The sequence below is a fragment of the Lissotriton vulgaris genome, chromosome 4_1, assembly GCF_964263255.1.
Source record: "Lissotriton vulgaris chromosome 4_1, aLisVul1.2, whole genome shotgun sequence".
Classification (NCBI taxonomy): Eukaryota; Metazoa; Chordata; class Amphibia; order Caudata; family Salamandridae; genus Lissotriton; species Lissotriton vulgaris.
The window spans coordinates 1,719,652,296-1,719,667,464 of NC_141691.1; the positions used below are offsets into that span (position 1 = coordinate 1,719,652,296).

The window sequence follows — 15,169 nt, forward strand, 5'->3', positions numbered from 1 at the left end:
TGCAGAACCTGCGTGCAGTCTGGTACTGTCATGCTGGCTGGGTAGGTGCCCATACTTACCAGCCTCTAACCATTCCCTTTACTTCATATCAGTCACCCCTTTGGTAGGCCCACGGGCAGGGTGCATTGTAAGCATAAGGTAGGACAAGCCCTGATGTGTGTGGCATGTCCTAATAGTAAATTACCGCCATTCTCGTTTTTCACTATTGCAAGGCAACCTGTTCTCGTAGGCTAGAATGGGCTGCAGGATAATTACACTCCATAATCCCAGTAGACACAGAGAACATGGTAGGAGGTCAAGTTTAGTATGCCTGAACTCAGAATAATAAAATACTTCTTTTAGTAAGGTTTATTTTAATATCCTGTGTTTGCAAATGCTACTTTTAGAAAGTTAGCATTTGCTTGCCTAACCATCTCGGCCCGCCTCTGCTCTTATGTGTATTTGCTGTCTGGGTTGTGTGAATGACAGGGCTGGGGGAAGACAGGTGGTGAATAGAAAGATTACGCCAGGATGGGTGGGGGGAATGCCCCTTGGCTCTGAATAGATCTGTGCTCTGCCACCTCAATGCCGGCTCCGCCCCCTGGAGAGCGGCTGACGACTCTGCCTCACACCTTGTAAGAAGGGAGGGGAAGACCGTCAACAGAGTACTCCTGGACTGTACTTGTCTGCACAATGCTGCCTCCACCTCCTATGGAGCGTCTGCGGGGCCTGCCCTGCTCACTGAAAGGAAAAATCAGACTTCACAAAACAAAGTACTCAAGAGCTGAGATGGACTATGCAAAGGCCCCCTGGGAAAGACAAAAAAAACGGTGTATAAAAGAGGAGCTCCGCTCCTACCAGATCAGATCCTGTTTTGACCACAACGAACCTCTGCCTGACTAGAAGGACCAAGAGAAGCTGAAGGAAGGAAACCTGTCCCTGATCTTGGGGACTGGCCTGGAGTGGTGCCTTGCTGAGAACGGAGAGGAAAAGACCGGAGAGGACTTTGAAGACTTGTGCCTGAAACGATCTCCAAGGGCTTGATCTCGAGCTTGCCCCCTGAACTGAACCCCAGGACCAGTGGGTTCAATTCTGCCTGTGCCCGTCTGCTGCTGGGTCCTTAAGTTCTCTTCCCTCGCCGGAGTTGTGACTCGGGTGCCTTCACCCTCCTACGGTCGTGACAGCTCGGAGCCTGGTCGCCCCGCCGCAGAGAGCCCCGCTCAAGCTTGAGTTGCTCTCTGTATCAGTGCCGGGCCGTCCGCTCTCCTGACACCTCGCCTGCTACGGAACGCATTGTGCGCCTCTCATCTTCTCCCGCCGGAATCTGCACGGAGCGCATCTGATAGCCCCGGACGGTCCGTACGTCGATACGTACCCGACTGTCTCGCTTTGCCCTCCTGCATGCCAAGGCCCATGCCGCACCTCAATAAGGCCTTCCGTACATTGGTACCGGAAGCCCGGTGCTGCGCCCGTCTGCCCGAGAACGCGACGACCCTCACAGATCCACAGGTACGACCCAGCGTACTTAGAAGAAGTACGTCCCGCAGGCCTGAGCCGCGCCTCGCCCCGTGAGTTGCTCCAGACCCCTCCACTGTCCCACTCACCCGCCTCGCAGCTCGAGGGGGCTTCGAGCCGGATAAACCCTCGGAGAACCGTTGGCCTCGTCCCGGGTCTTCCCTCTCCTGAGGCCGCGCCTGAAACGCCTCGGACACCCGCAACAAGGTACACTTGAGCTCGATCCCGAGTTCACATCGGATCCAGGGTCCGCAACGTTTGTTTTCCCTGTCGTCCATCATTCACCAACGGGTTGCTTTCCCAGCGCGAAGTGCGCATCGACACCCAGCGTACCTTGCTGACAAAAACACTTAAGAACTATTGCCTATTTAAATCTGGTGGCCTCAATCGCTAAACGTTATACATGGTCTTGTAATAATTCTGCAACTAATTATTTTTATATAAAGCTACGTATTTTTGATACAAACTTACGACTGGTGTCCGTTTGTGGTGGGTCATTGTATTTACTCTGTATGATCATAAATGCTTAACTAACTATCGCCCTGAAGATTAGCCTTGTCTGCTCACGCCACACTACCTAGAGGGTGAGCAAGGGTTATTTTTAAGGAGTAGTTCTCTTACCCTGACTAGAGGCGAGGGTCCCTGTTTGTCACAAGTGCATACCTGTGCCAACCAGAGACCCCCGAGTCTAACAGTTGGACAGTAGTGGGTACAGGTAATAGGGAAAGGATGAAAAAGAAAACCGAGACACTGGCTATCACTACTCTGACTTGTCGCTTTGGTGAACACTGATGGATGCTGGTCAGCAACCAAAGATATCTCAGTTATCTATCATTAATGTCCTGCATTTAACCTTAACAGTGAAAGGATATACCAGAAACATTTCTCTGAGTAACCAACTCTCTGTGTTTTTAATATAAAGCTGGCTTTCCTGAAATTGCAACATAGCATGAATCAAGAAACTGCTTATGTGACCTCAATCCCTTCTCTATTGTCAAGATACTAACTCCACCTTCGTAACTATTTTCCTTCTGATGATGCTTGGCTTAGGTTCTAACGTATCTCTTGTGCATCTTGCAAATAATTAACATTCATAAATATTCTATTTTTCCTATTCTTAGCAATACCTGTATTTCTTAATAAATACCACTTGTGCCTTAAATGCACGTCGTTAACATTTACATATAATAAGAAATCATAATCTTAATTCAAGAGTATTTCCATTTTTTTCACAGAAAAAAACGAGAGTTCAAAATTCATAGCAAACCTAAAGTCTTTAACTGTTAAAATCAAATGTTAATTAAATAGTTCAAAGTTAATTTTCCAACACAATTTGATTACAAGATTGCTTCTCTGTATACAAACTGTTCTTTGGCAAGCTCCCAAACAAATAGTTGTTCTCCATCAGAAATCCAAAGAAAGGGTCATGTCTGTAGCAACACTGTAAAAAGAGTGCCTATTAAAGATGCTGTGAAACACCAGTAAAGCTACACCTGATAATTCAAGATGGCCACCGTCATCATCACAGCTCTTGATTGCTCAAGTTTTCTGGTAAATAGTTTTGCTGTCAGGTGGCATCACATAGTACATTCTCCACAACCAGGTAGCCGCTTATCAGGCTGCAATGACTTTGTGAATACCACAAACACAAGGAGATGATGGATGAAGCACTGAAACTTTTCAGACACTCACCCACAGTCACAGATCTGGGTTGTATCCATCATCGTTCTTTAGCTCACTTTGCCTCCTCAGTTCAGGTCTGAACTGATTTGCATATATCTGGGTCTGAACTGAGGTTATTGTATCCCAATGCTTGCAACAGCCAACCCTGCTATAGTGAAAATTGTTTTGAGGTGGTAGTCACTCTAAGGACATGTTTAACATTAATTCTTATATGCCCAACATTTAAATATTATGCACCCTGCCTTAATGGGCAGTAAAAGAAGGCGTACAAGAACTTTACCACTGGTTGGTACGTGTAAAGTGCAAAGAGTTTAATAGCAAGCTAAAATAGGGTTCAGCAAAAAGGCCCACAAATTTGTGGTGACTGCACAAAGGATACATTCCAACAACATTTTACTGCGCAAGTACACTGTTGCATGGCATTTCGTAATGCATAAATCTACATGTGTACATTTGTGAAAACATTTTGTGCAAGTACTCCTGGGTATCTGTAACAACATCAGGTCCCCAGAGTACACTTCTAATTCTTTGAGAATTCCAAAAATGTCAGATATCTACGCAAAATGTAGGCATAAGCATGAGTGAGTAAACTTCCAACGTATTTCAATTATTGGACTGCAAGATTGAGCCTCTAATGGCATTAAGAACGTTCTTGAGTGGCCTCCTTTCTGGGACTGTCTTTAAGCCTATTGGGTGAAATGTGAATCAGTAATAAAGAGTTGAATTAATGTGCTTGTTTATCAGGCCGCCATACCTATCTGCAGCTCTTGCACCATGGTTTCCAAAGCCCAACTCGAAATGATGCTTTTTAATTTGGGTACCCCCTTTTCCCCTGCCAATAAGGCTTTATATTGCAAATCTGGTAAACTGGCGACCTCTTCTGTTGGCACCATAGTGAAGCTACCCACAATGCCCATATTTCAGTACTAGCCAAGTCCATCTATTACAATGTGCAGATTTGAGTCTTGCAGATAGAATGTCCTCTGCGAGGACATTGCTCCTCAGCAGATACATCTTTATCAAGAATTGCTAGCATCTAATGGGCTCATGTTAGCACTATACTTGCTTCCATTTATTCAAAGCACTTTGTGGGCATGTTTCATCCTTCAAACAGTTCAGCCAAACTGACCCATCAGATGATCATTGAAAAGGCTACATCTGCGGGCACAGTTTCTATAACAGACAATGCACAGTTCTTTCTAACATCGAAACAATATGTCTCCTTAATGTCCATTAATACCATCTTGATAACCTTTCAGCCTCAATGACCGCTATGCATTATGGTACTTTGAGCCATGTACACATTGATCAGTAAATCTTCTGGCCCTAGTGTTTTGGCCAGAGCGGTGGAACTTGAAGCTGGGGAACTCTGCAGGGACACTCAACATCCTGTGATTCTGAGCAGATCAGTCTATCTCCCCATGCCTAACAAAACGAATGTGTCCGTCTGTAATGCAACTGGTGCTGGTGTAAAGCGCTCCAATACCTTCCAGTCGAGTTTGCGCTATATATAAAGCTCCAAAAACACATTCTGTGTAACTTGAGTTCAGAATCCCCCCTAATGCTGCCCCGTTCTTTGGCAAAAATCCTTCACACGCCTATGGTGCCAGCACTGTGCACTCACAAGTGACAACCGTGTATTATTAACCATCATAGAGGGCGCTCAGCCTAACTTCACGTGCCAGCATCCTTACTTTCTACTTGATAATCCTGTTACTCTCAGGCTTGGTACCCCCTATGTGTAAATTACTTTGAGTCCTCCTCGTGTCCATCGGCCAGATACTCTTTATGTTATCAAGAATTCAAGATACCTTCTGACCCCGGAGTTTCGCTACCATTTCAGCTCTGGAGTGTTTTTGCTAGGGGGTGCATAGTTTTTATTATGCAGGCAAAAATCACGAGTTTCACATTACAAAACATTTCTGTACATCTTGCAGAAAAAAAATTTCAGGCAGTGTTTCCCCGCAGAGGGCTGGCGCGAGCAGAAAATATGTCTTGGGAGACTGGGTCGAGCAGGACATGGCTTCTTTTAGATATGTTCCACTTAAGGCAGTCCCTTTGCTGATATTTTCAGTGGCTTTTGAACAAGAGAGATGTCCTCGCGTCCAGTTATGCTGCAAGATGCTACAAAATTAATTTCACATCATTTTTTTAAAAAATCTCAAAATTCTGCAAAATTTCCAAAAGTGTAAAAACTTTCTGCAGTTTTTACCTTCAATTTAATCCCCCCTCCTCCCCCCCCCCCCAAATTCCCCCCTTCCTCTTTGCTGTTGAGTTCCACGGTAAAATCCCTTTTACAAGGAGAAGGTCTGGCCTTGTTCTGCAAAACACTACAGTATTATGAGTCTACCAGACGAGAAAGGGCAGAGTTACCACAAAGCTCAAAGACACAAACATCCGCAGCCTGAGACACAAAATCTGCTATTATCCCTCATTGGCCTCAATCCCTTCCTTTTAGCAAAAATCCCATTTGTTAAATGACAAAACAGAGAGGGCTATAATAGATTACTGAACGCAGAGATTAAACCCTATAGGAGAAATAAAAAATGCTCTACAGTCGCCTTGTTCGGGGTCACAGATACATCTTTTCAGAATGTTGCATTTGCTATTCGAGCACTTTCATTCTGCATCGGTCAGATGGCCGAGCATCGCCCCGCTGGCAGCAAACTATGGATCTGGTTACCCTTCTCGACTCTGCACGTCTAGAGGCTGCAGACTGTTTTCAAACGTTTGACTCAGAAGTAAATTCGCACCTTTGCTGAATTTAAAAAAATGCATTAATGGCCCCATTGCTTTTGGGAGAATGCCCTTCTTTGTAAAGTAAGGTATTTGGTGTGGCTCAGTGTATTAATGTAGTAACTGCTCCACGTTTAACGACAGGGGTCTTGATTATAAGTTCCCTGTATATTGGGTCGGGATACTGGGTCCAGTGCTTAGTTTGCAAAATATTAAGTGCCAGGGTGTGTGTCAGGAGGCCACTGCAGCTTGCAGCACACACTGCCCCTGCCATGCTACCAAAGATAGTAACTACACAATTACTAACCATCACTCTCCTTCAACTGTGACAATTCGGACTATTTCAGGTTAAGGCGGCAGGGAGAAGTCATTTTTAATGTATATTGAGTTAATAATTAACTGTTGTTGTGGTCATCTCTAAATTAGCCAGATAGCGCCACCTTGTGGCAGACTGTCACAAGGGCTGGTGTTAACAATTTAGTGCTGGAGGTGAGCACCAAAAACAACTGGCGCAAATAAAGCACAGACATATTATACCAGCATCAAATTACAGGGATTCTGAGATATTTTAAGTGGAATGGGAAATAAATCTTGGGCATGGGAATGCTGGGTCTAATCCTGGGTGTGTTTTCCACATTTCAAGCAGTGCTTTAAATGGAAAAAAATAAGTTGAGGTACTCATTAAAATGAGCTAGATGTGTAATGAGGGGGCGGGGCTAGGGGCGGGGCTAAGGGCAAGACATGATGAAACTTAACAACTGCTATATTACTTGCAGCACACAACAAAACACATGAGAAATGTGTTTATATAAACAAAGCAGGTTAACTCATTATAAAAAATGAAAAAGAAATGAGATAATATGTTAACGTCTTTTTATTTGCAATAGTTGCACCTTCTTAATGTCATACTGTTAATTGCTGTTGCTTGGCACAATACTTTATATTTTTGACCATGCGAGTAAAAGAAACTGAAAATACTACCACGTCGCAGCAAAGCTCTTATGACACCAAGCAAATGAAGCAACTCATCATGGCCCTCCCCAGAAGATATGTCTTGTCTCTCCCATCAATCTATCCATTCATTCTTTCACCCTCCCCTTCACACCTCTCTCGCTCGCATGCCCCTCTCTCTATCTCACACCCAAATGTGCTCTCTCTTCAATCCTCTCTTTCTCATGTTCACTCTGTTTCTCTCGGTAGCCTCTGTAGCTGACGTTAAAGGAGCCCTGCTGAATAGCTCAGCTGGGGCTCAGATCGGCGAGACAGAAGCGGCTCCTTGGCTGCCAGAGGCACATTCCACTCCTGCTCCCCAGCACAGCCAGTGAGCCTACCTTTTTCATGAGTACCGGTACTCTCAAGGGCAGAAGAGAAGTGCCGGTACTCAGAGTGATAATTCTAAGAAGTGCCGGTACTCAGTACCAGGGAGTACCGGACCATTTAAAGCACTGATTACAAGGAATATAATAGAACCAACTCCACAATAATTTGCGACCAGGCAGTGTTTGCTGGTGCACCCATACCAGCTGCCGCCTGGTCCCAGCTGCGGGTATGGTGTCTCTGTGCGCGGGATTAGCAGGTCTGGAAGTTGCGGGCTCAGTACTTTCGAGCCAAAAGAGACAGGAAAACCTGCTATTATCTGGAACGTCATTAAAACTATGAGTGACTTGTATAGGGTGACCAGAATTTTAAAGCCACAAACCGGAACATTTAACAAAAATAGGACTACAATTTTACTTCAAGCGAGCGCACGGAATGACAGCGCTCCTCAGCATAGAATTACAGAACAGGCAGTTAAAACATAAATAAATGCAATTTTCAAACCCAGTAGCTTGCCATTTAATGAAAATGCTTTCTTGAAACAGCTGCTAACTATCCCTGCTTTGTAAAACATAAAAAAGAACCTGCTGCCGATTTCAGTCGATCCTCTCTAAAAACCGGGACATGAGCTAAAGTTCCTGAAATCTGCAGGGACAGCTGGTGGAAAACCGGGACAGTCCTGACAAATCCGGGACTCCTGGTCACCCTAGACTTGTAGCAAGGGGCTGAAGGGTAAATGACTGCTTAGGATACTGGGTTTATGTTTCATCTACTTCAGTTTGTCCACGTCTGCAGAGCAGGAACATCCCATAATGTAATTGTGTGAAAGAATTAATTTCACCTGCCGAAACATGTATTCCATCAGCATAGGTTGCTGATGCCCAGACTTGGTTGTGCTCACTGCAGACGTTACCTAGCAATCCTGATAGTAATAGATCGGCATACCAGGCAGAGCAGGCAGGAGGGATGGATGATAAATGTATGGGGCATTTTTAAATTAAGTTTAGGAATTATTAACAGATGTAGGCTCTGGGACCCAGATTCACACTTTGCGGCACAAAAATGATGCATACACGGAGGCAACACAAAGAGTTGGTCTGGTATTTACTATTTGATGTAAACTAGAATTTACATTCGAAAGTTCCCTAAAGTAACGCAAAGTTGTGCTATGTGCTACTTTGATTCAAGAAGGCATTCCATTGATGATACATGGGCATTTCTATTAAATCACACAGAGGTTTGATGCAAATCACTATCTACTAACAATTATAGACCGGGTTTTGTGACAAATCCTTACACCTCCTCAAGGCACACTGTTGTATAGCATTTTAGGACCCTAGAATATTTTTCCCGATTCATGCCCTTATATAGGTATAAATCACCTTGTCCTAATATATGCATAGAAATCATAACTATATTTAGACATAGCCCATGCAGCCCAAATACAGGCATGGATACTTCCACTAGTTCTGAAAATCCACAACGATCTCTTGGAAAACTCGGCTTCAGCAGTTAGGGACTTCCCCTTGCTTGAATATCATTTTGCCCACGAACTCCTGGAGTTTTAAAAAAACTGAGACTTTGATGACGTTATTATGTCCACCATTACGTCCAACTCAGCACCTTCAAGGTATAAATATGCCCACACTTGCCCTAGCAAACACACGGTGGTTTGGAGAAGTTCGACTATCTACTTGCCCGACGCATCTCGCTACAGCAGGTGCCGAAGGAAGCCGACCCTCCAGCTGACGCACTGAGAAAGACTATGTCTTTACTCTTGCCGAGAAATCCAGCTCCAGTGTTTCCAAGCTCCCCTTGTGGGGTGTTGAGAAATCGAGTCCCGAGACAGAGAGATACCAGACCTCCTTCATTCCAAACCAAGGTACGGAGCTGATTAGACCCTAAGAGAAATCTTGGATAGATTCTTGGTAAAAGAATACTAAACTTATGCTACGCCACCTTCTTCCTTCGTACTAGACTTAGGTTAGGTACATCGGGGTAGACTTATTTTAGAAGCACCAGTTGAGTACTTTTAGTCTTTTCTTATTTAGGTATGTATTTTATGGCTTATAAACCATACCATTCTTTTACAGTATTATTTTATAATACTCTTCTTGCTGTATGCATTATACTTTACAGCCAGTATTACAATTGTAGCAGTTCATTTCTTCTGTATGAGAAAGAAGACTGTTCAATAAATACTTTTATTGAAAACGTCTGTCTCTCTATTTCTCTGCACCTCTGATAAAACAAAGCATGCACGATTGACTGAGTAAAAAACGAATCCCTTCATTCGAGAAAGTTTTTAGTGACCTCTGAGCTAGCTGGCACTCACAATTAAGTTTAATATATTCGATAGAGACCTAGTCGGCATAAGTCCTACGTCACATCTATAGGATATATTATTCCAATGCGCAGAGCCTATTGGGAATATAGGAACTACACTATAACACATAACGAGAAGAAAAGTATTAATTTCAGCTTAGTTTCCAACTGCACATATGCTGCATTGTAGAGCACACAAACAAAGTGGGAAAAGTCTTAAAGGATAGTTTTTATACCGGAAGGGTCCACTTCCTGTTCAAAAACTATGCTTTATTTCTTTTTTTTTCACTGAGTTTTATATAGCGCAAACTTGACCCAAAGGTATCGGGTATCAGAGCGCTTTACACAAGCACCAGTTGCGTTACATGAGGTCAAATTCATTTTTGTTAGGTACGGGGAGATTAGGTGATTGGCCCAGAATCACAGGGTGTTGTGTGTCCTATACTGAGACTGAAACCTGGTTCCCAAGCTCCGAGGTCAACCGGTCCAGCTGTTAGGCCAACTCCTCTCCCCTTTAGAGAGCACGCACACACCTTTGCTCTTTGGCACAAGGGTGTGTGCATTGGCATGGCTCCAAAAGTGCGCCAGTGCTGGGGTAGAGAAAAAATGACCCATGTCTCAGTGACTATAGCACATTTTTTCACTCTTCCTTTGACAGAAGGCAGCCTTGCATCTAATATTTGTAAATCTGGGCCTGGATTCTTAAATGTGACACAGTGTGCACGGGACCCACATCTGGGCATAACCGTCCCACTTAGAGCAACACACTAAAAGTAAAGGCAATCTCAGCCAATGTTAATTACTCAAACCAAGCTATACTTGGCTGATGAGCCCTAATTAGAGTGAAACTGGTTCTGGGTTGCTTGTGTTCTTGATCTGGGAGGACCTTGCCTGGCAGTTCAGGCTGAACTGTTTCCCATGGACCAAGGACAACACTGATTTGCATATGGCTGGGTCCAAACTGAGGTGGCATGGTGTGCAAAGTAACGATGGACTCGGATGCGGCCTTGAGTGATTACCAGTAGCTGGTATTAATGTAATCATTTCATTCATCAATTTCTTTGTATACTTTAGTGAGGCTCGACACAGGTACAATTTAGACTGACCAGATACAAGACATCTCACCCCATTGTCCTCCTTGTAGCTTACCTGGCAACTGCTTCTAGGCCTTCCACTAATATAAACTGTGAGAAGTGCTTCTTTTTGCTTTGTCACCCCCATTTCTTTGATTTATGCTGCTGGCGTTTGAACTCTTCATACTCAGCCACTGCTATACAATCGCCAATATATGTGCTCATACCCATAAAACATGGTAACATTGACTATCTCCTAATTGGCATATTTAACTTCCCAGTAAAGCCATAGTATATGCTGCAGAGAAACAACAATGGTAAGGAAAATTTAAATGACACCTGTAAACTACAGCACATGTTGTACCATTCACTAAGCTGATCCAGACCTACCAGTGCAGCCTGCGTCCTGTAGCTTTTAAACATGTAGGTGAACCTGCCAAATAACTTTTCAGTCAGGAAAGAACCCTACTTTTCAATATTAAATAAGTCACTCCTAATATGCCATTGTAGTCCACAAGGTAGGGTGCTAGTATTTAAAAATGGCACATTGAAGAAGTTAATGTTGGCATATACCTGCAGTAAGTAGCTCCCAAAATATAGTTTCACTATGAAGAGTTGTAGCAGTCCTATGAGAAAAACCAAAATGCAGGATAAAGTCACAAGTCTGCCAACTTTGGATTCGGATAAAATACAGAGGTGATTAAATCATATGTTTAATATGTATTAAAATCCAATTCAATGGTGAATACGATTTTAGTAAATATGTAAGAAAACCAACTTTAAAAAAGTTACACTTTACCTGCCTGAGCCTCAAGTAGGTTAATTACCATTAGCCTGCTGGCAGTTTGCCCTGCTAGGGGTTCCCCTTAAAGAGGTATGAATACAGCTCCCAGAGCAGAAAGAAACAATGGCTTATGCCTTTTCTAATGACGACCAGGGTGTGAGGTATGTGATAGAGATCAGCTCAGGAAGCAGAGCTAGAGAGGATTCAAGAATGTCATTAACTTGAAAGGGGCTAGGGTGCCCATTCATAGTTAATTAGAAAGGGAGAGAAGAGAGCATTAGTTGTGTAAGCCCTCTGTTTTGCATTAGCCTAGTGGAAGTGGGAGCCCAGAACCAGTTTGGGGAGTCGCAGAACAAGTTTGATGTAGCTGAGGAGAAGGGGGTTGCTTATTTACATAAACATATCCCTGTATGGTACAAAAGTTCCTTTCAGGGTCAGAAAGATTCTGCCATGTTAGATCTTCGAGCTGTAGCTGTTTCCATTTGTACCCAAGACTAAGAAGTGTACTCTAAGAGTCAGTTGGCTGATATCCTGTGTGGCTACAGGGACGCAACAAACTGCAACCAGTTAACCATAAGCAACTGGAACATGAGTGGAACCTGAGGGAGATCTCTGCAGGAGTCTGTCATGGCCCAAAGTACTGTCCCTGAGGTTCTTAAAGCCTTAGAAGTAACCAAGGGGGCTGCTTAAGAAAATCTTGACATTTGAGACCTCTGGAGAGTTAGCAGCACCTCACTGTAAAGGTGTCTGATTTAGAAGCAACTTATCAGATGCAGCTTCGCTACCTCCACTGAAGGATGATGAGCTTTGAAAAAAAGACTAAGTGCAAAGTTAGATATCTTAACTGGGTCAAGGTGTGAAAAGTACACACCAAAAGTAGAAATTCAGCAGTTGCAAAAGCTATGGGGCTTCGAGAGGTCTTTGGCAGATACAGCCAACAACCTTGTCCTGTTGGAGAATTTAAACTTTAATTTCAGAGTGTAAGTCAGAAGTTAAAATCTTTTACTGAGGACGAACCCACTGGGTGTATGTAACCTGTGCTCCATATCAGTCAACCTGAAATCACACCTATGTGCCGATGAACAGTGAACCATGTTCTTGATGCGCTTTGCCTTGTCATTAAGGCCTTATTGGATATTTGGCATTTTGGTTTCATTTTACTCATTAAATCTTTCTCTATTTTTCTAAATTGATTGTGAGATTTTTATTCTTTTGTGTTTTGTGTTGTTAAGTGTTATGTTAATGCTAAATACTGTACACAGTTTCCTAAGTTAAGCATGTCTACTTTTTACATAATTTAAATTGTGTTTTACTGTAACAAGTTTTGTGGCCTTATTCCTTGTGGTGGACTACAATCCACCCCAAATAATAATCCACTTTCATACAGGAGCCATGCACTACCCTATAGGTCTCCTTCTCTTGAAAGATCTGGAAGCTCAGTGACGGTCTTTGAGTCTTCCAACCTAATACCAGTCCAAACAGTTCGTTGTGCCTTAACTGACCGTTTGGGTGTTTCTTGTTAGCTGAAGCCTTGCAGCAACCCACTCTCTTCTGTCATGTGGAATCAAATTACAGAGGACCCCCGCCTCACTAGCCCTAGTGGTATCATCTTTCAGACAACTTCCCGCTTGTTGGTCATCTGATATCAACTTATACAGAATGACCCACCTCGTTGGATGGTTTTTTCCCCCTGAAATAATGGCCTCGCTTAAGTGGTCCTATGGAGCTGCCTTTCTATCAGTTCATGTTTGCTGTTTTTCTGGATTGACAGTTTCCCTGCTTCTTATTCAAGCGGTTTAGTAGAAACACCAATTACTCAACTGACCGTCTCTCTTGTACCAGTTACATGATTAGATATCTTATGATCAAGTTCCACAAGGTCATCCACTGTCACTTGACACAACCCTTACTGTGTAGCTGTGTGTAGACCCTATTGTTTACTTATCCTCTTTCTTTTCCTCAACCGTGTCACCTCAATAAATAAGGACTGGGAAGCCGCTTTAGGGGTAGCAACACTACATCAATGAAAACATACATCAATGAAATTTTCAAAAATGTGCAAACAACTTGTAGACCAGTTGATCCTGAAATTACAAAAGGGAGAAGGACACTATTGTTATTATGAAATAATGAACTAGTAAAGGAACTGAATAAAATACAGGCAATCTAACATTGTGTAATCAAAATCACGTCTGTCGTATTTCAAACAATACAATTGTCTGTTGGTGTTTTTACTTGTTTCTCCTTACACCGAATGCACGTTGATACACTCTGCTTGAAGGACAAGCATTGCCAGAAACAGGGTCAAGCAAATAAAAAAAAAAGTGCAAAAATTTCACCTACCCTTTTAGTCAAGCATGTGATAAATAAACATGAATCTTATAGATATTGCCGCACAATAATCCTGGATCTGCAGAACACCGCATGTGAGAGGACATCAGTACTTCACACAGCAAAGCCAATGTTTAAGCCCCGCTAAAACCAGGATAACTTTAATCTGAGGATTTGCGTCAGCAGAGGGGTTTACTTTTCATCTTTTGCTTTTTCGCTCACCTTCTGAAGTGGTCGAGATTTCTCCTGTCTCATTGTTGATCTTAAAAAGTGTCACTTTGTCCAGGAGCGGAGACTGACGGGCAATACTGTAGGAGAGCTGAGCATTGGGGGTACCGGCTTCATCCGCATCAGTGGCGTAAACAGTTACAAAGGTCTTTCCTACGGATTGCAAATAAAATGTAGGTTAGAATATATGTTCAGAGTGGTTTAAAATGATATGATGTTGGAAAACGTGAATCATACAAATAGTCAAAAAGCTACCTTCCCTTTGAAGATCTGCACACCAGACATTTCTATTCAAGCCATTTAATAGGGATCTAGCTGCAGAATCACTTCACTGCACAAAGCATATCTATGCAAGGGTACATTCACGTAAGCCTGAAACACCTGTATTGTACATGATCATAGTCACCCTGCATTATAAGAAAAAGTAGCTGTTTGCAAAAGTAAAAAGGACATTGTAGGACAATCAGGGCCTCATTTATTACATTTTGCCACAGGGCAGTGCCACAGACCTTCCTGCTGTGCTGCCCTACGGCAAACGAAAAGGGCAGGAATGCAGAGTATTTATTAACTGCACATTTCTGTCCTTTTCTCCTGCACTGGTGCATAATGGGCTGGCATACGCCAACGCAGGCTCCTTTGCACCTTGGTGCAAGGGTGCTTGCATTGCGGGGATGATTGTTTTTGTGCGGGAAGGAAACTTTCCTGCACAAAAACAACTACAAGAGGATTTTTCCTCTTTCTATGTATGCTGCAGAATGATGGATCACCAACGTCCACGGCAGCCACGGATGGGAAAACATTATCAGCAGAGTCCCCTGGAAGCCACCGGAAGGAACCCAGTGCAGCAAACGACAATCCTTGCGACACTTGTGGGGTAGGCTGCCCAAAAGAAACCCAGTCGAACATTGGGGAGGAAGGGGTGTGGCACTGCGCCCCACATGTGTCCCTCAGGATCACAACACCACCAATTGGTTACTGGCCATCGGCTTGCCTGGCCCTGGCACCCACGCCGGATTATCAGTCTACCACCATCAACAGTACTATGGTGAAACCCAAGGGTCCAGTGGCCCACCATTCTAATAAAATAGACAGCTACGCTATACCAAACCCTCCCCTGAATGGAGGGGGGGGTGGAGGAGTCATCCCCGGGAGCCATAATTGCAGCCATAAGAGATTTAAAGGGCACACTGGAACCAAA

General features: G+C 43.5%; 1 protein-coding gene across 1 annotated transcript in view; it reads right to left on the bottom strand.

Annotated features, from left to right (window-relative positions):
• CDH17 (cadherin 17) overlaps positions 1-15,169 on the bottom strand; it is a 405,204-nt gene that overhangs the window by 191,259 nt on the left and 198,776 nt on the right. Inside the window, exon 6 of the mRNA XM_086965999.1 lies at positions 13,966-14,124. Coding sequence (XP_086822125.1) covers positions 13,966-14,124 — 159 coding nt within the window. The remainder of the gene's footprint in view (positions 1-13,965; positions 14,125-15,169) is intronic.